The sequence below is a fragment of the Panthera leo genome, chromosome F3 (genome assembly GCF_018350215.1).
Source record: "Panthera leo isolate Ple1 chromosome F3, P.leo_Ple1_pat1.1, whole genome shotgun sequence".
NCBI lineage: Eukaryota > Metazoa > Chordata > Mammalia > Carnivora > Felidae > Panthera > Panthera leo.
The window spans coordinates 32,279,354-32,302,989 of record NC_056696.1 but is presented as its reverse complement, the minus strand read 5'-3'; the positions used below and the strand labels follow the sequence as shown (position 1 = coordinate 32,302,989).

The following is a 23,636-nucleotide window of genomic DNA, read 5'->3' as shown; positions in this document are numbered from 1 at the left end:
GGTGGGCACCTTCCTGAACATTTGACATTAAGTAATAACCACAGCCTGGGCTTGAAGGATGGTCTACACCACACGGAGTGAGGTGCTTGTCTCCACACCTGCCCCTGATATGATGAATAATCACACACACCAAAGGTTTCTGAGCAGGAGCTCACGTTTGCTCACTCTCCTGTGCTCAATTATTTTGGGAGATTTCCACCTGCACATGACCCTTTTCCCCCCAGTGGGTGTGGCCAGAGACTGCCCCACAAAAGCAATGAATTGACAGCTTTCTAGTTAGTTCCAGGCTGGGTCAAGAGTCGAAACACAAGTTTAAGAGGGAAAAGCAGACCCCACAACCTCAATAGTCCGGGTTAACCATCCTGACACATCCTAATGTATTGCAGATACCCTGTCTCCATTTACTGGTCTCAAAGATACAAGAACTGATTCTTGCCCAGCAATGCCTCAGAGTAACTGGGAAGATCAAACATAATGACGCCAAGGGCAGCACTCTAAATTGTAAAGTGCTATACCAAGATGAGCCATCGTCATTCGAGTGACTAAGTAAACTGGGCCATTATGGACATCATCTTGTGTGGACACAAAGTAAACAGATGACAGCCGCTAGCCGAGTGACGTAAGGCTTGCATAGGCTTTGAAATCAAAGTAATGATACACTTCTTGCATAAGATAGCATTCTACCCATCACATTAGTCACCCAACCTACAGCTGTGATTTCTTAAGTCCTAGCTCCGTCTAGTGGTTGTTCTATTACAAATGAGCTAACAAACGGCAGTTGACAAGAACTTATCTGAAATGTATTTGGTGCTGAGCTGTCTCGGTGGTATCTGCTCATTTCATTTGAATAAGGTTCTTAAGGTTATGTTATCTCCTGCACAAACATGCCCAAGGGGAGATTTTTCATGACAATATTAAAAACCTATCAAGCAGCCTCATAATCCTGCTTGTGCAAGGAAGATAAAGAAAAGAATGGGGGAAAACTGTCATAGAGTTAATAAAACTCAGATTTTAATGAGTTCTCATGTTCTGTGACTCCGATAAAAAGGAAACAGATGATATTCATTTGAGGTAAGAGATGTTAAAGGCTTCTACCCGATAAGAAAAAGGAACAAGGAGATCTCTTTCATTTTAATTTTAAATGTACCTACTCTAGTGATTCTCATCTTGCACTACATTCAGGGCATTGGGGGGAGTACCATTTTGAATACTATAAATTTTAGTGGCACACTTGAAGAGATTAAAGGGCCTAAAAGAACACTGAAAAGTCAATAATCTTTAACCCACCATCACTACTCAGTGTGATGATGTCTCACAGTGTCTATGAAAGCCTGTCAAGCCGTTTCCCCATTCTCCTGCCCAACCCTCAACACTGTCTGTGAAAAGAAAGTCACGTTATTTGCCCTGTCCACATTCTCTTTGATGATTCACAGGCCAAGGTTGCAAGTGTTCAGTAAACATACCATCATTTGGGGGCCTGGTTTGACAATACACTATGCCTCTTACCTCTTACTTGGCACCTTCTGTTCCCTATTCTACATTCAGTTCCAGGATCTACTCAGCTTAAAATTCAGTGGTTTATCACTGAAATGTAGGAATCTCAGTTGGAGCAAGCTTTAATCTTACAAATTTGTCAAAATTTGGTGACACATTTGTATAGGATTCACAATATACCAATGTGCTTTGGCAAAGCAGTTGAAAGTTCCTGTATCTTTACATAACAGACAAGGTACTTTTTATTTAAAGGGACAATTTTAAATACCTGTGACCAGAATTCCAATTAAGCTGCCTGTCTCTCCCTCCAGAAAGTGGACTGCTACTGTCTAGAACTTCTACCAAGAAGAATACAGAGTCTAAAATGAAAACTTGTAAACGTTTACTCCAATGTCTCTCGCCTATCCTTCTTAGCAGTTCTCTTCCTGTACTCTGCAGCATTTTGTTTACCCCTCAGTCACAACATGGGTTTATATCTGTATCACACAACAGATGCAGACCTCCTTGAAACAGAGATGAACTTTTCCAATCTTTGTTCTGACAAAAGCAATTGAGCCATGATGTAATTAGCGAGTCCACAAAGGGATTGATAGTGATGGATGTATGCCACTACAGAGAGAGCATGGAGGTCTGTAGACTGGCTGGGAAGAGTCCAAGAGAAGACAGAAAAATCTCTATGCCCAACAACAAAAAAATCTATCAAATGCAGAGGAAAACAATGCCACACACCAGAGGGGGAAAACGGCATTATGCAAAGACAGAAATTACATTTTTTCCTTTTATTAATACTTTGCGGTATAGGTGGCAGATTTCAGAAAGCCAAGAACCCCTCAAACTTGGGAGAGTCTCCTATGAGTCTTGGAAGGCCTGGGCACCAGAATGGCCAAGCAGGGACACTGCCTCATTACCAAATAATTAGCATCATTAGGAGAAATTATACGCAGAGGTAACTCACTTGCTTTGCCACCATGAGAGAAATATCTAAAAGAGGGGGAATTTGCAGCAAGAGACATTTCAGCTGCTATAACCCAGTGACTGGTTATTGTTCATTATATTTAATTTCTGTAAAAAAAATTCTTTTCTAATAAACTTACAGGAAGAGAAGTGGGCGGGCCATATCCACTAGTAGGACCTGTTCTGTATTATAGATATCTCCCCCTAAGTGCTGGGAGAGGGGAGAGAATCTGCTGCAATCAGAATCATAGCCAATTAATCTATATGACTGGGGGAAAGGATACCCAGATGTGGGTGTTACATTCAACTGTGGCTAACTCAATAGGCATTTATAAATGTTTGTAGAATTGGGTTATGTCCTTCTAAATGCCCAAAGCTAATATCCTTCTTTCTCATTTCCTCTTATCATCAGAGAGCAGGATCTTTTACTGCACGCCCCCTCATGGAAAATAATTAAAAGCCATTTACAACAGTCTCATTTTATTATAACAAACATTTGCTCAGAGATTAGCATATACCAGATGCTGGGATAGATTCTAAGGATGGAAAGGTGGTTATGATTGGCACCTGCCCTCAAGAAGCTCAGAAAACACCTGGGGAGTGCTTTCTTTCTTTATATTTTCTCTTCTTTCAGCTACTTTCCTCTCTGTTGTACACACTAAATCTTGCTTTCTTTGCCAATGAACCATAGTTCAACTTGATCTAATCACTGAAGACTTTCCCATCGCCTCTGAACTGAGAGCTGGCTTTCCTCTAAGGTCTTGAAATCCCACAGATCCCCCTTCTTTGGAGAAAAGTATTCATCTTCCCTGGTCTGTGTACCTAGAAACTAGAAGCTGTGGCGAGAATTTGTCTAATTCCTTACTACAATATCCAAACCACTACTCTTCCACATTCATGTAAACTTTCTCCTTTGAAGGCCATGATCAACAGAAATAACACTCTACTCTTCTTTATTTCTTAAAATAGATTTAGGGGAATTTTTATTTAGTCTTGGAAAAGTTGAGGTGTTTGTGGGGCAATGCAAAAAATATTGAGTAGGCAGGTGGATACCCACAGGTAAAGAGCCCAAGAGACACATGTGGGTAGAGCCAGATACTGAAAATCAACAATTTATAGCCTTCAAAGGAGGCAGAAAAGGGAAAATTTGGAAGCAGGGACAACTGTGAGAAGCAGCTTTATAGAAGCCCAGAGGGAGAAAGTCTTTAAGTGGGAGAAGTGAAGAATACCATCATATGCTATTTGCTGTAAACACTGGAAAATGTCCGCTGGATCTAATGATTAGTGGGTCATTTGAGACCTTAGTAGATACATTTTCAATGGAATAGTGGGGAAGAAACCAAATTGCAATGGGTTTAAAGACTAAGTAGAAACTTACAATCAAGATGACAGATTGAGCTAAGGAGTAGTGAGTACTGCCTTTCTACACAAAACATAGATATTCCAGGGAAAAAAAAATGTTTTTAAACATATCTTTAATATATTTTCAATCTCAAAAGTAAAAAGGGGGAAATTTCAGATGTCAAGAATAGGAAGGAATCCATAGCAGTTAGTAGGAATCTAATGGCGGGGGCAGGTGGGGGTGGGGGTGGGGGGGGTTGGGCAGGACTTGTAACCCAAAGAGAAATGCACCTGTGGGGCTGCAGTTTTAGTATTTGTGTGAAGATATAAGCTGAGGACACAGTCTCTGTGGACAGTGGGGAAACTGGAACTGGATTTTTGATGGAGCCAGGAGCTTAGAAAATTAGGACCTACCAGCCCTAGTTCTCAGCTTGTCCAGAACATAGGTGGAAACAGCTGATGTTCAGAAATCAGAACCCCTAGACAAAGCATTCACATATGTGGGATGGAATTCTCCCAAGTGCCCTCACAGTGTAGCAACTCTGTGCCAAGAAATTTACATAGAAATCTCACATAGTCCCATAAGAAACCAACAGGAAACTGCTCCCATAGGAAAAACCTATACCAACCAGTACACCTTAAGGTCCAACTGATAAATCTCCCCACAATAGTGAGCATACAGACATAATTACAAATTACACCAAACTGAATTTTCCAGAATTAAATTCTCAAACTGAAAAGGCAGCATAAAGGAAAACAAATCCAGACCTAGACATATTGCAGTAAAACTTCAGAACATAAAAGGAAAAGATAACGTCTTAAAAACTATCATAGGAAAAAATAGATTAGCTGCAAAGAAATGAAAACATGATGCTGCCATTAGAGATCTCAACACGAACAGGAGAGTCAGAAACAATGGAATACATGATGAATTCCCATATATACACAACAAAATGGCTAAAATTAAAAAGACTGACAACACAATATGTTGACAAGAATGTGGAGCCATCAGAACTCTCCTACATTGTTGTGGGAATGTAAAATAATAAAAACCACTCTGGAAAATAGCCTTACAGTTTCTTTTTTAAATCATGCTGTATTATCTTTCATTAAACATAAAGACTTCCAATCACATCACCTAAAGACCATTTTACCCATTGCCCTGTTTGGCCACCAGTCTTTTGTCTCTCTCTTCAGCAATGGTGAGGCAGATACCCTTTCCACAGAGAAGAGAAATTTATGGTTTGTTGCTTTTGCCAATAACAAAATATTGGACAGCCAGGTGGCAAAGCTGCTGCCATTGGCATCTTTCACGTGAACTACATCAAAAGAACCAGGGTATCTCTCTCTGTTGGTGATCACACCAATTCTTCCTAGGTTAGCACCTCCAGTCACCATACAAAGATTACCAGTGTCAAACTTGATGAAATCAGTACTATTTACAGTTTCTAAATCAATCTGAATGCTGTCATTCACCTTGATGAGGGGATCAGGATAGTGGATGGTACGAGCATCATGGGTCTCCAGATGAAGGATTCCTTTTGTCCCCACAAAGATCTTTCTCACTTTGTACAATTTGTACTTGGCCTTCTTGGGTGTAATCTGATGAACAACAAAGCGACTCTTGGTGTCATAGATCAGATAGAAATTCTCCCCAGTCTGCAATCCCTATCAAAATAACATCAGAATTCTTCACAGAGCTAGAACAAACAATCCTAAAATTTGTATGGAACCAGAAAAGACCCCAAATAGCCAAAGAAATCCTGAAAAAGAAAACAAAGCTGGAGGCATCACAAAGCTGGAGGTATTACAAAGCTGTAATCATCAACACAGTATGCTACTGTCACAAAAACAGATACTCAGATCAATGGAACAGAATAGAGAACACAGAAATGGACCCACAAACGTATGGCCAACTAATCTTTGAGAAAGCAGGAAAGAATATCCAATGGAATAAAGATAGTCTCTTTAGCAAATGGTGCTAGGAAAACAGAACAGCAACATGCAGAAAAATGAACCTGGACCACTTTCTTACACCATACACAAAAAGAAACTCAAAATGGATGAAAGACTAAACTTAAGACAGGAAGCCATCAAAATCCCAAAGAAGAAAGCAGGCAAAAATCTCTTTGACTTCAGCCACAGCAACTTCTTACTCAACACATTTCTGAAGGCAAGGGAAACAAAAGCAAAAATGAACTATTGGGACCTCATCAAAATAAAAAGCTTTTGCACAGCAAAGGAAACAATCAGCAAAACTAAAAGGCAACCAACGGAATGGGAGAAGATATTTGCAAATCACATATCAGATAAAGGGTTAGTGTCCAAAATCTATAAAGAACATATCAAACTCAACACCCAAAAAACAAATAATCCAGTGAAGAAATGGGCAAAAGACATGAATAGACACTTCTCCAGAGAAGACATCCAGATGGCCAACCAACACATGAAAAAATTCTCAACATCACTCATCATCAGGGAAATACAAATTAAAATAACAATAAGATACCACCTCACACCAGTCAGAATGGCTAAAATTAGCAACTCAGGAAACAACAGATGTTGGTGAGGATGTGGAGAAAGAGGATCTCTTTTGCACTGCTGGTGGGAATGCAAGCTGGTGCACCCACTCTGGAAAACATATGGAGGTTCCTCAAAAAAATAAAAATACAGCTACAACCCACCAATTGCACTACTAGGTATTTATCCAAGGGATACAGGTGTGCTGTTTCAAAGGGGCACATACACCCCAATGTTTATAGCAGCGCTATCAACAATAGCCAGAGTATGGAAAAAGCCCAAATGTCCATCGACAGTTGAATGGATAAAAACGATGTGGTATATATACAATGAGGTATTACTCGGCAATCAAAAAGAATGAAATCTTGCCATTTGCACCTATGTGGATGGAACTAGAGGGTATTATGCTAAGTGAAGTTAGTCAGAGAAAGACAAATATCATATGACTTTACTCGTATGAGGAATCTAAGATACAAAACAGATGACATAAGGAAATGGAAGCAAAAAATAATATAAAAACAAGGAGGGGGACAAAACATAAAAGACTGTTAAATACAGAGAACAAACTGAGGGTTGCTGGAGGGGTTGCAGGAGAGGGGTTGGGCTAAATTGGTAAGGGGCATTAAGGAAGACACTTGTTGGGATAAGCACTGGGTGTTATACATGGGGGATGGATCACTGGAATCTACTCCTGAGATTATTATTGCACTATTTGCTAACTAACTTGGATGTAAATTTTAAAAATTTAAAAAATCATAATAAAAAAAGAAAAAAGAAAGAAATTCTCCCCAATCTTGTCAATGCGAATGACATCCATAAAACCAGCAGGGTAGGTTATATCAGTTTGGACCTTGCCATCAATCTTAATAAAACACTGCATACAGATCTTTACTTGATCTCCTGTTAGGGCATAGTTAAGTCTGTTCCTTAGGAAAATGATGAAAAGAAGACATTCTCTCAGCTTATGAGGATGAGGGGCACACACATGGGTCAGTTTATCCAGCATCCAATGCTTTGGATATACTACATGCTTCAGATGCTTCTTGGGATCACAAGCCATGGCTGCTGTAGGCATGAAAAGAGAACCACCTAGCCTGAGAGTTTCTTACCAAACTAAACATTCACCTACCCTCCAACCCAGGAATTCCACATATGTCAACAAGAAGATTTATTTATATCAGGTTCATTCATAATAATTAAAACCTAAAAACAGCATGTATCCCTCACCACCAGAGTATATACTATGTATGCATACTCATGCAATAGAATAATATTCAGTAATAAAACGAAATGAACTACAGATAAATGGATAAATCTCAAAAACATTATGCTAAGTGAAAAAGTTTTACACAGAAGAGAACATGGTTTATGATTTCACTCATACAAAACTCTGGAACAAGCAGATGAAATTATGGTGAAAAAGAAATCAGAACAGTGTTTGTCTCTCAAGGGGGATAGTGGAGATTGCCTGGGAAGGGGCATGATAGAACTTTCTGGAGTGATGTCACTATTCTGTATCTTGAAGAGAGTATAGGTTATACAAGTACATGTATTTGTCATAACTCATAAAATGATACAGTTGAGTTTTATGCATAGTGTATATTTTATTTCAAAAAAGGAACTCTAAACACATACTGAACCCTAGTTAATCATATTCAGTCTAAGTGTTTAAAAATGAGGTATATGGATGTCTAGGACTTATTTTGAAGTGCATCAAAAAATAAGATGGATACTAGGGCGCCTGAGTGGCTCAGTCAGTTGAGCATCCAACTTTAGCTCAGGTCATAATCTCACAATTCATGGGTTCAAGCCCCACATCGGACTCTGTCCTGACAGCTCAGAGCCTGAAGCCTGCTTTGGATTCTGTGTCTCCCTCTCTCTGCCCCTCCACTGCTTGCTCTCTCTGTCTCTAGAAAATAAATAAACATTTTTTAAAAATTAAAAAAAAATAAGATGGAAAAATAAATAAATAGATGTAAGATAAAACAAATATAGCACAATGTTAACAAATAAAGAATCTAGGGACATCTGGGTGGCTCAGTTGGTTGAGCATCTGACTTTGGCTCAGGTCATGATCTCGTGGTTTGTGAGTTCGAGCCCCGAGTCGGGCTCTGTGCTGACAGCTCAGAGCCTGAAGCCTGCTTCGGATTCTGTGTCTCCCTCTCTCTGCCCCTCCACCACTGGCACTCTGTCTCTCGCATTGTCTCAAAAATAAATAAACATTTAAAAAATTTTAAAAAAGAATCTGAGTAGTTGGTATATAGTGTTCACTGTACAAGTCTTTCAGTATTTCTATATATTTGAATTATTTTCATATCCATCTGAACTATTAATGTTTAAAAAAGGATAGGGACACCAGGGTGGCTCATTGGTTAAGTGTCTGACTCTTGATTTCAGCTCAGGTCATGATCTGATGGTTGTGGGATCAAGCCCCATATCAGGCTCCATGCTGGGAGTGGAATCTGCTTGGAATTCTCTCTCCCTCTGTCCCTGCCCCTCCCTCTCTCATGTGCATGCTCTCTCAAAAAAAAAAAAAAAAAAAAAAAAAAAAAACCACACATTTTTTAAAATAAATAAATAAAAAGAGGATAAAACAAGGCATTTTCAGATATAGAAAGGATAAAACTGATAGACATTTGCTGAAAGAAATGATTAAGAATATACCACAGCAGAAAAGAAAATGAGCTGAAGAGAGAGGTGGAGTACAAGATACGATGGCAAACAGAGATACTGGTAAAAATGTGTTAGTAAACTTAAATAAATATTGACTCCTAAAAATAATGAGGACATTAACAGATAAATTGGAAGAGTGTTAACTGGGGCACCTGGGTGGCTCAGTCAATTAAGCATCTTACTTGGGCTCAGGTCATGATCTTGTGGTTTGTTAGTTCAAGCCCCATATTGGACTCTGCTGTCAGCACAGAGCCTGCTTCAGATCCACTGTCTCTCTCACTCTCTGTTCTTCCCCCACTCCCTGATATCTCTCTCTCTCAGTCTTTAGGTATTGGAACAAAAATGTTACTCTAATCCAATTCTAACATGACTTTTATGAAAAGGTTCTTATATTTCCTCTAACAAAAGATTATAGCATCTAATTAGTACTGTGATAACCCTGCTTAGTTACTTACTGCTGCATAGCAAATTACTTCACAATTTAGAAGCTTAAAACAACCAATATTTATTATCTCACAGTTTACTTGGGTCAAGAATCCAGGGATCTTAGCCGGGTACCTTTGGTATAAGGCTTCTCATGAGACCAATCAAGCTTGTTGGCTGGGACTGAAGTTTCATCTGAAGGTTCAACTGGCAGAGGATTTGCCTCTAAGCCCCCTCACATGGTTTTGGGAAAGATTCAGTTCCTCACTGGCTGTAGGCCAGAAGCATCCTTTAGTCTTTGCCACGTGCTTCTCTAGGGAAGCTCACAACATGGCAGACACTCAGAATGAGGAGTAAGAGAGCACAAGACTGGATACTCAAGATGGAAACCACAGTCTTTTTGTGACCTAATCTCAGAAGTTGCATCCCATCCCCATCATTTGTGCCATATTCTGTTTATTAAAAATTAAGCCCACACTCAAGGGGAGGGGATTGCACAAGAGTATAAATGCCCAGAGGCAGGGATCGTTGTGAACTTTCTTAGAGGCTGCTTACCACATCTACTTTTGACCCTAAACTTCTATCTTTCCAGTTTGACTATTCGACCATTACCCACCACAAACATTCTTCTGTATCTTCTGTATCTTTAGGACATTCAGGCCATTGAACTCCCTATTAGTTAACACTACCACCACCACTACCATGCTGTTTACTTTCCATGTTACTAGTTTAGATTACCTGGTCTATCCGTTTGGTAACTCTCTCACCAGCATCTTTTTTTTTTTTTTTTAATTTTTTTTTTTAACGTTTATTTATTTTTGAGACAGAGAGAGACACAGCGTGAACAGGGGAGGGGCAGAGAGAGAGGGAGACACAGAATCTGAAACAGGCTCCAGGCTCTGAGCTGTCAGCACAGAGCCCCAATGCGGGGCTCGAACCCACGGACCGTGAGATCATGACCTGAGCCGAAGTCGGACGCATAACCGACTGAGCCACCCAGGTGCCCCAACTCACCAGCATCTTAAACTCTCCTGCCCCTCTACCCTCTGTCTTTTCATAAACCCAACCCTGGATGAATACATCATCTGTTCCCTCTGTGCCTGCATCTTGCTGGCTAAACCATGCTGCAGGAAATTGTGAAAAAGGCCAGATTCGCATTTCTATCTATACCTTAATGATTTCCTACCCTGCCGGAGCCCTCAGGACGACCTGGCAGTTACCCTGTACGACCTGAGTCAGCTTGCTTGCTATTCGTCACCATTTATAACCTTCTTCCTTCAACCAACACACCCTCATTCTCCCAATTTCAATGGTAAATGACTCCACTTCTCAAAAGACAAAGTCTACCGTGGGGGTTCCTTTGAATTTCTATCACAAAGACCTGTTTAATTTAAAGGCTTCTCATGAGACCAATCAAGCTTGTTGGCTGGGACTGAAGTTTCATCTGAAGTTTCATCTGAATTGCTGCCATTCTCTCATCTATTCCACCTTTTGAAATAGTGCTGAATCCCATCCCTGGCCACCTTCTCAGAAGCTTACCATTATTGATTATATCTTTTCTATCCTATATCTTCATCATCTTCTCTCTACTGAATCCTTCACATACAAATTTTTTTTTAATCCCTGATCCCACTTCCCGCTCTATCAACTGCTATCCTAGATTTCTCCCCTTCTTCACTGCTGATCTTTAACAAATTGCCTAAACTCACTACTTCCATTTCCTCCAATCTTATTCTTTCCTCAATCCAATCCATTTCTTTCCCCTCCCGACACTGCTGAAACAGTTCTCCCTAAGGTCACCAGTGACCTCCACATCACTAGAGCCAATGAATATTTTTCACTCTTTGTAGTACTCTATCTCTTTGTGGCATTTGGTGTTTTTGTTTGCTTGTTTGTTTTAAAAATATGGAAGCTTCATGAATTTGTGTGTCATCCTTGCATAGAGGCCATGCTAATCCTCTCTGTGTTGTTCCAACTTTACTAAAGTGCTGCCAAAGTGAGCACTCTGTGGCATTTGAAACACACTTTTCCCTTGGTTTCTGTGATGCCACATTCCTGATTTTCCTCCTCTGTCTCTGTAGTGGCATTATTTATATTTATGGTGTCCTGGAATCTTCTAAACACATTTCCATATTGTGTTCACTTTCTTCATGATGAGTCCCAACTCCCAAGGCAAAGACCAGGGCCTGCCTTGCCAGCCTCCCTTGTAATCAAGTGTGAGCATGTGATATTAAGTCCCACTACTTACTGCATCCACATGAGACTTGGAATTAGAAGAAAATGCTGGAAGGAAGGAAATAAGTCAAACTAATTTTGCTTGCATAGGTTATTGTGAGGATTAAAATTTGATAGTATACATAGAGCAATTAGAATACAGCCTGGCACAGTGCCGCACTATGTAAGTGTTAGCTATTATTATTCTGAAAGGAACAGTGGTAGCTCAAATAACCCAAAAACTATTCTAAAAGATTCCTATCATCACCATCTGTCAGCCAAAGATTTTCATCAACTATGAGACACATAAAACCAGCTAGGGACCTGCTACCATGGCTATATTGCTGGTGAAGATCACAGATAGATCAACAAATAGAGCAGCAGACCAAGACGTTTAGCATGAAAGTTGGAAAGTTCAGTGTGATTTCAATCATGGTATCAAATGCTGAATCAATATTTCTGGGGATGGCCAGCTACAAAAGGAATGGCTGAGCTTCACACATGGAATTTTTCCCCTCAGAAATTAAAAGAGGTTGGAGTGGGTTAGGGGGAGACACTTTGGACTAGAGGGCAGAAATTAATTCAATGAAACAAAGACAAGGACTCCCCTCTCTCACATCCCCCTAACCCCACCAAGCTATAACTGTAAGTTGTGTAAAACAAGAAGAGCCTTTTTTTATGAATTATTGCTTTGCGAGCAAATTAACCAAGTAATATAGAACAGTATGTGTATAATTTTATATAATCTATATATCTGTAACATATAACACATTATCTGCTTCACTTAGGTGTGATGAGGAGTGAGCAAATTAATAATGTAAAGCAATGTGAACAACGTCTGGCACACGTTTGTTTGTTTGTTTGTTTGTTTGTTTGTTTGTTTGTTTTCAGTCATGTCTTTATGCCCTGCCATTCCCTTTTACTGTTTAAAAATGGTTGGTGCAACGGAATTGCCTGCAGTTCAGGGGTTTGTGACCAGAAAGATGCTGCACAAGAAGAGAAAAAAGAAAAGCCATGAACCCTAGGGGTTTACCTTTGAAGCTAAAATCTCCACTCCCCACTAATCTTTCTAGGAAGCTATAACAGAGGTTCCTTAAGAGAAACGGTGGGCAGAGGCCTTGAGGGTGCCCATTGTTGCATGACAACATACTTAAGGCTGGATCCGCCTGCCACAGCCTGGCTTTCCACCCACTACAGTGCCTACCCCAGGCAGAGCCCTCCTCCCCGGCTGACCCACGCCAGAGAGCCTCAATCCCTACAGCTTTGTGAGCAGCAGATTTTATAGCCTCAACCACACAAATGATTGTCCAACTGTACCCAGAGCAGCCAGGAGAACAGTGTAAGACTTTACTCTCTGTACTTAAATTAACACTAGGCATGATTCAGAATTGAAAATCCAGTGGAGTTACTCAACTCCCAATGGTGCTTGTAAGTCACTGGGGAATCATTGTGACACCGTTTGGATAGCTTTGGTTTGTTTGCATTATATATGACCTTGTTATCACGAGATTTCTCTCTTCACCAGCATGGGATCTACTTACCTCTGCTCTTCAAATGCCACTTTGTTTACTCATTGGCCCTCCTTTTTTGAAAAATACCATCTCAGCATCAACAGGCCCCTTATGTGGCCACCTAATAATTTACTCAGTAAAGTATCTTTCAGTAAGAACTATATAGAATGAATTATCAGAAGCCTTAATATAATTTACCTCTATAAAGTATTGACTTTTCCAATACAATTCTAAGAGTACTCTTATGTATCATCCCAAGAAGGAAGAAAGTGAAGAAGAACATCAAGAACCCAGAGCACTACAGCTCTCCACATAGTTCACATTCAGGACATAAATGCAGAAATGACCAAAGATGAAAGCCAAAGAGTTGTATCAACCTGTGAGCCAAATGCCAAAGACTAATTCCCTTAATTTTCTGAGAATTGTGAACACTGCTGCAGGCAGCCAAACCTTACTCTTAGAACAAGTGAAAGAATATATAAAGCAGAGGACCACCATTTGTAGAATACGTATGCATAAAAAATGTAACAAATGACAGAAAATGTGGAATTCCTCAAGGTCCCTTTTGTTCTTACGTTCTTTGTTAAGGACAATATTTGAACTGCACTCAACCTTCCAACATCATAAAGAAGAAAGTGAAATCTAAGATACGGAAAAAATATATTAAGAAACCCTATAGCTAGTTCAAGTAGTTCAAGCCTCCAAACCCAGCTGAGTGAAACATTAGAGTAACCAGAAGCGCAAGCACACAAACAGTGGTTTCCTGATTCTTTTCTAAGGAGAAAGAAATAAATTATTTTAAAGACTTTTTTTAGATGTTTATTTATTTTTGAGGGAGAGACAGATACAGAGAGAGACAGAGACAGAGAGACAAAGCATGAGTGGGAGAGGAGCAGAGAGGGAGACACAGAATCTCAAGCGGGCTCCAGGCTCTGAGCTGTCAGCACAGAGTCAGCTGTGGGGCTCGAACTCACAAGCTGTAAGATATGACCTAAGCCAAAGTCGTACACTGAACCGACAGAGCCACCCAGGGGCCCCAAGAAATAAATTATTTTAAAAACCATTGTCTACGGGGCACCTGGGTGGCTCAGTTGGTTAAGCATCCGACTTTGGCTCAGGTCACAATCTCACGGTTCGTGGGTTCGAGCCCCGCGTCAGGCTCTGTGTTGACAGCTCAGAGCCTGGAGCCTGTTTCGGATTCTGTGTCTCCCTCTCTCTCTGCCCCTCCCCCAGTCGTGCTCTGTCTCCCTCTGTCTCAAAAATAAATAAACATTAAAAAAAAATTTTTTTTAATAAAAACCACTGTCTAGCAAGCTAACGATCCAGATCCTGAGCAAACTATAGATAGGTTATTAAATACATGGGTTGAGAGTATGTAGAAAGGAATGAGTTGACCACAAGGAACCAGAGACAGGTAAACCAAATGGGGAAAGAGAGGAGCAGAAGATAGTAGAGGGAGAGAAAGAGACTATAAAGAAAAATTGTGAATTCCTTGGAAATGGACCAAAAGGATTACAGGACGTCTTTAATGAAAACCAAGTCGTTTTTAGCATGTCCTCCAAAGATATCCAGTTCTACGGGGGTCTTCATGCCTTTCATGACCTTTGAGCTACTTACAACTCTGTAATTTGTAGACAACTTACAGAAGTGCAAATTAATTTTGTCCAAAGATGTAGAAATGAATTTTTTTCTGATGGAGCATCAGTTGATTTTCCCCCACCAATGTGAATAAAACAGTTTAGTGTTTATGAAGCAAATTCTTCTCAATATTCCTAATGGCCTGTATGGCCCATATAAGTTTCTGCTCTCTGGACTCTCCTTTGAACCTGTTGTAGCATCTTACTAACTCCTAGATTAATTAATGAGCTGAATAAAATCTTTAATTTTTTTCAAATTTTATATTGTACAAGAGGCATGACTTTCCCTTTAAAAAATATATTTCCTTTTATGGGAGGATGGAAGGGAGTTCCAGGCAGAAGCAGTGACTACTTTTTAAAATATGGAAATGAGGAAAAACATAATGTGTTGACAGCAGAAATAGCGCTTGCACTAGTGGGGAGATGAGGATGGAAAGGTGAGCAAAAATTAGGTCAATGGAAGTGAAAAATGTATTATCTTAACAGTTGGCACCAGAATTTTTCTTAGGGAGGTTACTATAATTTTTTGAGCCAATACTTGGACTGCTGCTTATGACAGACCAAAGAGTGTGAATGTCAGCGGGCACCATGGTAAATATTTTAGAAAGTGGCTAGAGTGATCTTCCTAAAGCAAAGAAAAAAATATATGTTTTAACTTCTAAAAAGGGAGGGTAAGAGAAGAATCAGGGATATGATGTGTAGTTGGAGACCATGTAGGGTAAAAGGCCAGTAATGTTGGAGTAGCTAAAAGGCATTTCAAAAAAGGAATGGCTAATGTTCAATTTGAAGTCATTTGCATTGATGCAGTATAAATCTTTCCAAAATTAGCTTTGTGTCAGCTAATTTTATGGTCAAATTCTAGGGAGCTCCTTAAATGTGTATAGAACTTAAAAACAAGCAGAATTACATATTTGAGTTGCTGTGGAGGCACTACCCACTAAAACCTGAGCCCAGCAGTAGGAGTATTCATGCAAACGATGCAGACACAGAAATCGTGGAGAGAATTACTAGACTTTCCTAGGACTGAGGTGACTTTATTTAGGTGTCAGTGGGTAATAGATCTACAGCTGACATATGGGTTACATAAACCAAAAATAAAGAGTTTCTACTTGGCCTTGGAGATGATAGAGTCACTGAGGTGACTGGCATGGCAAGATAGCTGTGTCTAGAGGTTAGGGAATGACGTGAAAAAAGGCAGTCAAGTGCTCAGTTGGGGTTGGGAAGGCAATCCAAGTTGCAAATTACAGAGCATTTTCTAATGGGGACAAGTATTTTACATGGGGGCATTAAAAATAAACTAATTAACCCAGGTCAGAGAGCAGAACTGTGATTGACAAAGGGATGGAGAGAAAGGCCAGGCAGCTGTTCAGATCACCAAGTCATTGTTTCATACTTCTAGTTTCTAGCAGAGAGGGAAAGTCTCAAATTACCTTCCCACATATTGTCAGCATTTAAGAAATCATGTTAATATTAGTGCAGGGGAAAATCAGAAATATGTGAGCTGCTTCCTAGGGAATATTGGCATTTTCCAGAAATGGTTTATGAAAGGACCATCTTTCTTATCAACCACAAACACTTTTTGAAGATCCGCTTACACTAAGACCCAGTCGATCTGGAGCTAGTGCAGAACTGAAGAGCAAAGGAGAAGAAATATATATAATCTCTCCTATTGGAGTTAGGTCAGCTTTGTGGTTGAAAATATGAGCTTTGAAGTCAAGTAGAACCAATTTGAGACCCAGCTCTACCCCATACTGGCTGTATGATCTTAGGCAAGTTATTCAACTTCTCTGTGCCTCTGTTTTCATCTATAAATGAGGATTAATAACAGTAACTTTCTTAAGGGTAGAAGGATTCAACAACACCAACGATAACAAAAGCTAAACACTTAATATTTACCACACTGTATAAAGCACTGAGTTTGTAGGAACAGGCACTCCTATTCTCCTATTCTATAGTTTAATCTTCTTGGATGGTTCTTTCCCAATCTGGATAATTTCCTCATACATATGTGCCAATCCAGTACTTTGCTAAATACTCAAGGGGGCCTTCTTCAGGCACTAGCCACATTTCTTGTGCTCAATAGACCCATGTGGTTAACAGCTAATGTTTTGAGCAGTACAGATATGGAACATTTCTATCATCACAGAAAGTTCTATTGGAAAGTGTTACTCTAGGGCCCAGACTTATCTAACTTCAAGCCTATGCTTAGCTTGTCAGTGTGTTAAAATTTATTGTGCATTTAGATCAGCTGGGGATCTTGTCAATCTTCATTTCCAATCTGATGTCAGGTGATCATAATGCTATGGGTTAACAGACAACATTTGAGTAACAGTGCAAACGATTAGATATAAGCTTCCATAATTATTAAGTTGGTATGTGTTTCTTTTGCAGGAAAAACATACTGAAACAAAAAAATCACCTGACAGAAAAGATCACTGTAACGTTTTTTAACCTTTCTTACTTGCTATACTTTGAGTGACTAACTTGCAACTCTAACTTGCAACTCTAACCAGTGCAGGATTGTTCCTTCCAAGGGCCTTCCTGTCCCCTACTTGCCAACACCCCCCAGAAAGCTCAAGGAGTGAATGTGCTTTACCATCAGGGGTCCCAGAACTTTTCCAATGTAGAATTGGGAGAATGGGTCAGGAGAGTAAGAACAGAGTATAGGGTATGGGGAGAGGAAAGATCTCAGTAGAGACCTGAAGGAATTACCCGTTCTAAGAATCAGTTGGTGTGGGGAGCATTACAGGCTAGAGAAATAGAAGGACAAGAGGTGGTGCAGCTTAATACAACAGTGTGAGAGATGTGGGTAGAGATGTGTTAATGAGGTGATTATGTCAGACCTTGTTGGCCCAGTTAAAGGTTTACTCTATCAAAAAGCAACAGAAAGCCACAAAGAATTTTAAAGATAGGAGTCATAGGATTAGAAATGCATTTTATGGAAAGATCATTTCAGATGCAATGAAGAGAATATATTAAATGGCCTAAGCCTGGAGGCAGTGAGACCAGGTGGTGATGGTAATGAAAAATTAGAGAAGTTAGGGGATATTCATACCTTTATAGGAAGTAGAATGAGAGCAGTTCGATCAGGCAGAAAGACATTTCATGTTGGCTATCGAAAAGTCACTTGACTACCTGGGATCTTAATTTTCTCATTAAAAAAAATTTTTTAACGTTTATTTATTTTTGAGAGACAGATCATGAGAAGGAGAGGGGCAGAGAGAGAGGGAGACACAGAATCTGAAGCAGGCTCCAGGATCCGAGCTGTCAGCACAGAGCCTGATGTGGGGCTTGAACCCACAAACCGTGAGATCATGACCTGAGCCAAAGTCAGACGCTTAACCGACTTAGCCACCCAGGTGCCCTGTAATTTTCTCATTTTAGAGAATGGCATCATACCTGGCCCTGCAAAGTACTCCCTCCCTTATCATAAAAATACAAAGCCTATTATGAGCAACATACTCAAGGTAAAGTAAACTTCTGGTATTCCAGAAAATTTTAAATTGTTTAAGATGTATACATTTCATTTTTGTGAAGTGCCTCTCTTCTAAGGAATAAAAGTATTTTATTAACACTGTCTCATAAGCCTTTTGGTTCCCTGTGAAGCTGGACTAATCAACACAATAGATTGACTCAATAAAAGGGTCAAACATTCACTGGCCTATTGATAAACTATCCAGAAAGGCAGGGTTCTCCCCTTTGAGAATTTTCCACACCATCAACATTGATAAGCCAAATGCATCCTCTAGGCCACCTTGAAAGATTAAGATTCATGTTTGAGAACTCCAAGGATCCATAAATCAAGAGCACCAGTGAAAAACTATGATTTAGAGTTTACTTGTAAGAAGTACACATGTGTTTTCAGCGTATTATTAGAATAATCACTGATAATATCATATTTTATACATACATTTCCCCTAGATTTTTTTAGTTTGAAATAGCTTTCATGCGTTAATTTTCATGCACTAATATTATCATAATTATCATATCTAAAAATGCAAACCAATAGATTCTTTTTCTGTTGTTAAAACCGTGTCTTTGTCCTTTCTCCAGAAGATCTATATGTAAACATTTCAATCTTTTAAGCACTCATAAAAAAGTGATTCTGTTTTGAGGATATTCAGTGTCTACATATTTTAATTAAATATCTGTAGAATTCATAGGAACATAAAACAATACCTATCTTTAATACACACACACATGCACAGGTACACACATACACACACATATATGTATACCATTCTAGAAAAAGTAATTAACTTTAGTGGAATATTTGTAATTCTGTCCCCTAAGAGATTAAAGGTTATTTGAAATCTAGAATTCATATCAGACTGTGAAGTTGGGTTATAGATAAACTCAATGAAGTTTGATAGACCAGAAAGGATACATTTCAAACTCAAAGTCAACTGTAGGGCTAAGAACCTACAATCACTGGGATATCAAACAGCTGAAATTCATTGCAGTATAGTCCAAGTTGCATACTGGAAAAGAGGTGGGAGGTAGATATCACAGAGATTCTAATATGTACGTAATGGTATGCCGTTGTTGTTTTCATTTGCAATTCCCTAATGACATACAATGTTGAGTGTCTTTTTATAAGGTTATTTGCCATCTGCCAAGATCTTTTGCCCATTTAATGGGTTAAGAACCTTATTTTCAGATGAGGAAACTGAGGCACAGAGGGGTTCCACAAGTTGCCCAAGGTTACACAGCTGAGGCTGAACCCAGGCAGGAAGGATCAAAGCCCACAGTTGTAATCACTATCCTGTAATACTTTCCGGATACAGGTTTGGAGCTAAAAAACCTGGGTGTCCAGCTGGCTGTGCGATTTACATGGTTTCTAACCGTGGGTAAATTATTTGATCTTTCCCAGCCTCAGTTTCTTCTTCTGTAATATGAGGAAGACAGTGTTGCTGTTAAGATTAAATGAAACAAAGTAGAGAAAGTACTGAACTTGTTCTCAGAACATAGCAGCTGCCAATAAATGGTAGCTATTATTAGTCCAACACCACATGAAAGAGTGAGAGAGGCCTGCCTTAGCCACAAGAATTAGCACCTGCCTCAAAACTAAAATAGATCAGTCTGGGCTTTAAATTCTATAGAAACTCAGACATTTCTTCCTGAGGTTTTCATGATCCATTGTCAGCTGATATACCTTGTGCACACAAAGGAATAAAGGGGGCTCCAGTTTCTTAAAAGAAGAATAGAATTTTACTATATTCAATTTCCTTTTCCTGTTCATCTTGTCCTTTTGATGGACCTCCAAAAGAAAAAAAAAAGTCACAGTTGTGTTAACCTTGCAGCTAATGAAGCATGCCTGTAACCAGATGTGCCCTGCTTGCGTCCACTGAAACTAGAATGGTGGCAGAAAAGGCAGACATCCAAGCAATTGCACCCGATGTGCATGAATGACTGTCAGAGAATGCAGGGATCCTCTGAAAGCAGGAGTTGTGAATGTTCTTAAGGCCATATTGCTCAGGGGTTGATTCTCAAACCTGTTTGATCCCCAGAATCTCCTGAGATGCTTTTTTTTTTTTTAATTTTTTTTTAACATTTATTTATTTTTGGGACAGAGAGAGACAGAGCATGAACGGGGGAGGGTCACAGAGAGAGGGAGACACAGAATCTGAAACAGGCTCCAGGCTCTGAGCTGTCAGCACAGAGCCCGACGCGGGGCTCGAACCCACCGACCGCGAGATCGTGACCTGAGCCGAAGTCGGACACTTAACCGACCAAGACACTCAGGCGCCCCACCTGGGATGCTTTTTAAAAGAATAGATTCCTAAGTGCTCAGCTTAGCCTTAACTGAGTCAGAATCTCCTAGGGGTTGGTGAGGAGAGAAAGTATTCTGATACATGTACCTTTAAAAGTTCTGAGAGGCTCTAGTGATCAGGGAACTGCTGATATAATGTCATTCCCATTTGATGTCTGGGATCCTCCGTGTGTATGTGTGTGTGTGTGTGTGAGAGAGAGAGAAGAAGAAGAAGAAGAAGAAGAAGAAGAAGAAGAAGAAGAAGAAGAAGAAGAAGAAGAAGAAGAAGAAGAAGACGACGACGACAGGGAAACAGAGACAGAGAAATCAGGCAAGTGCTGTGGGAAAATGGAACATTATGGGATGTAAGACCTTTACAATTGTACAATTTATTGTACTTTATCAATAAAAGTAGGTGCAAACTGATTCAGAAGTAACTGAAATTGTTTCCTAATGAAAGTGATAAAAAACAAAGCCTACCAGTTCAAAAACGAAAAAGATGCTAAAAGGAACCTAATATTCAGTCCTCTCACTTTATTCTGATGTTGTAGCATCTTTAGAACATCTTTAGATAATGACTCTTAACTAATTTGGATAACTTTTCCCTATGAGAGCTAATGAAGTTGAATAATTTAACTAAATATTTGGAATCAAAATCTAAGTGCTTTCCCTTAGGTTTTTAGGTTTCCAGAACTTTAATGAGTTAATGAGAAATTTGCATTTAGTAAGGCAATAAATAAATTAATTATGCTTGGAAGAAATCCAGTTTCACGGGTTTAAACTATTATTAAAATTCTGCAAATACTTTGATTTTGATTTTTAAAGTTTTATCTTTTGACTTTTATTTATTCATTCAATAAACTTTTTTTAATGTTTATTTATTTTGAGAGAGAAAGCACGTGCATAAGCAAGGGACATGGAGAGGGTGGGGGACAGAGAATCTTAATCAGGCTCTGTGCTGGCAGCAGAGAGCTGGATGCGGGGCTCAAACTCACAAACCATAAGATCATGACCTGAGCTGAAGTCAGATTCTTAACTGACTGAGCCACGCAGTCATCCATCAATAAACTTTTTTGAGAACTATTAATTACTATGGCACACCACTGATCTAGATGGTGTTACCAAGAAGAGGAGGTCCCCATATAGATAAACAGAGGTGGAAGGGTTGGGGAGTGGCTGGGCTAGGAGAGAAAAGAAACACTATAATGAGCACTTACTCAGTGCCACTCTCATTTATATATGGTATTCTTTGTAATACGATAATCCAACAACATAATTTGATCACTAAGGACTAAAACTAACACATTTCCTAAACCTATGTTAAGCAGTCCTAGAACTAGGCACACCTTCCTGTCCCTCTGAAAAGAAGAAAAATGACCTGCTTGCCTGTGGAAAATAAGACTGTGAACCAACTAAAATAGGTTAATTCCAACATTAGCTGCATGCTTGTCTCATTCGGGCCACCAACCCAGTATTGTTATGTCACAGTTTCTCCCCCTCCTCAACTAGTTCTCCACATTACAAGCTATCCAACCTATCTAAATCCTATAAGTATCCTCCCCTGACTTCTCCTGAGATATTACTCTCTGTCAAAATGATGCTCCCCCTTTCTACAGCAAATCCAATACAAAAAGATTTGTTTGATCAATAGGTTTTGTTTTGTTTTCTTTTGTTTTTCTGGTGGCCTTCTGGGGAGTCAACAGTCAATGCCACTCACTATTCTTTGATGAAGAAATTTGCCCAAACTCATCAGCTATTATGATCTACCTTCTTGAAGAGCCAAGTGTTAAATGCATCTGTAGTCGACTGACTCTGAAACTCCTATTCTCTCCACTGGTGTCCACACTTAGGCATCTGTGCTAGACGAGGTAAAGCAAACACAGGTGTTTACTGTACATTCTCAGATGCTCTCCAGCAAGCAACTTTGAAGGGGATGGCAGCATTAAAAGTGGCAATCCATAAATGCAAGGGAAATTCAAGTCCTTAAATCAAGTCCAGAGATATCTACTGCCATCTGCTCGTCACAGTGACACAGCAGTAAAATGCATAAATAAATGACTCACAGACCATAAGGGAGTTAGTTGCCTAAATGAGTCCCACAAATAGATGCAAGCAAACAAGAACTGAAGTCTCACTACTGACTGATAACAATAATAAAAGCTTAAAATTTTACACATGATCCTTAAAAAAATTATGGAAACCCTCCTCTGTCAAGGCTCATAATCGTATGCTCATAATCATAGAATTTTGGGGCCTAAGCACTGAATAGTTATTGAAAACATAAAATGTCAAATAAAAATGCAACAGTATATCAGTTTCAAATGTATTGAAGATTCTGTGTTGACTTCAAAATGGACCGAGGTGAACAGGGGAGCTTTGCGGGACACAGAGGAGGTGGAGTTTGGTCAGTAGTTCTAGACAGTTTGATTAGTTCTACAAGGAGGTAAAGAGGCAAACATCCTAAAGGCAGAGTCACATGAAAGGAAACAATGAACCATTTGCCAGAAAATGTAAAATATGTTCTAGATATGCTGGCTAAGGGCTCCCAGCTCAGCCAGTGGGGTTCTAGGCTGAGGTCAGGCCATGGTGGCTACTGACACTCTGCCATTAAGAAGGGTCCAGAGGGACACAGTCTGGGTGGGGGTGCAGGGGAGGGGGTTGGGGCTGGTATAAGAAATTTCCACAACAGGGAAAGTTTCTGTCACTTTCCTGTAGGGAGTGACATACCATGACATTACCATCACTAACAGTGAAAAATGCAGATTGTACTGTTGATGAATGAGTTAATAACAATGACAACAACAGGTAGCATTTAATACTTTCAGGTAGCATTATTTCATGCCAGGCAGTATTCTATGGACTGAACATATACTAATTCATTTAAAGTTCACCCTGTGAGCACCTATGAAGTAGGCACTGTAATTATCCTTAAACATATGAGGAAATTGAGACATAGGAAGATTAAGTGACTTGTCTAGGTCTAACAGCTAGTAAATGGCAGAGCCAGGATGAACCAATCAATCAATCAATTAATTAACAATCCAACCACTTGTGATGTTCTGTCTTAGTAGGCAGAACACATGCTTTTTTCTGCTCTAATGATGTAAGAAATCTACT

General features: G+C 39.6%; 2 protein-coding genes and 1 non-coding gene across 4 annotated transcripts in view; all 3 read right to left on the bottom strand.

The window, feature by feature from the left end:
• Positions 1–23,636, bottom strand: part of KCNH1 (potassium voltage-gated channel subfamily H member 1) — a 462,687-nt gene that overhangs the window by 376,143 nt on the left and 62,908 nt on the right. The window lies entirely within an intron of this gene.
• LOC122212416 (40S ribosomal protein S4-like) lies at positions 4,940–7,369 on the bottom strand. Its single transcript, XM_042926308.1, is given in 3 exon segments — positions 4,940–5,058; positions 5,061–5,450; positions 7,105–7,369. Coding segments are annotated over 3 exon segments (774 nt in total).
• On the bottom strand, positions 11,304–11,408 carry LOC122212548. Its single transcript, XR_006199217.1, has one exon. It is a non-coding gene; the product is annotated as a U6 spliceosomal RNA (small nuclear RNA).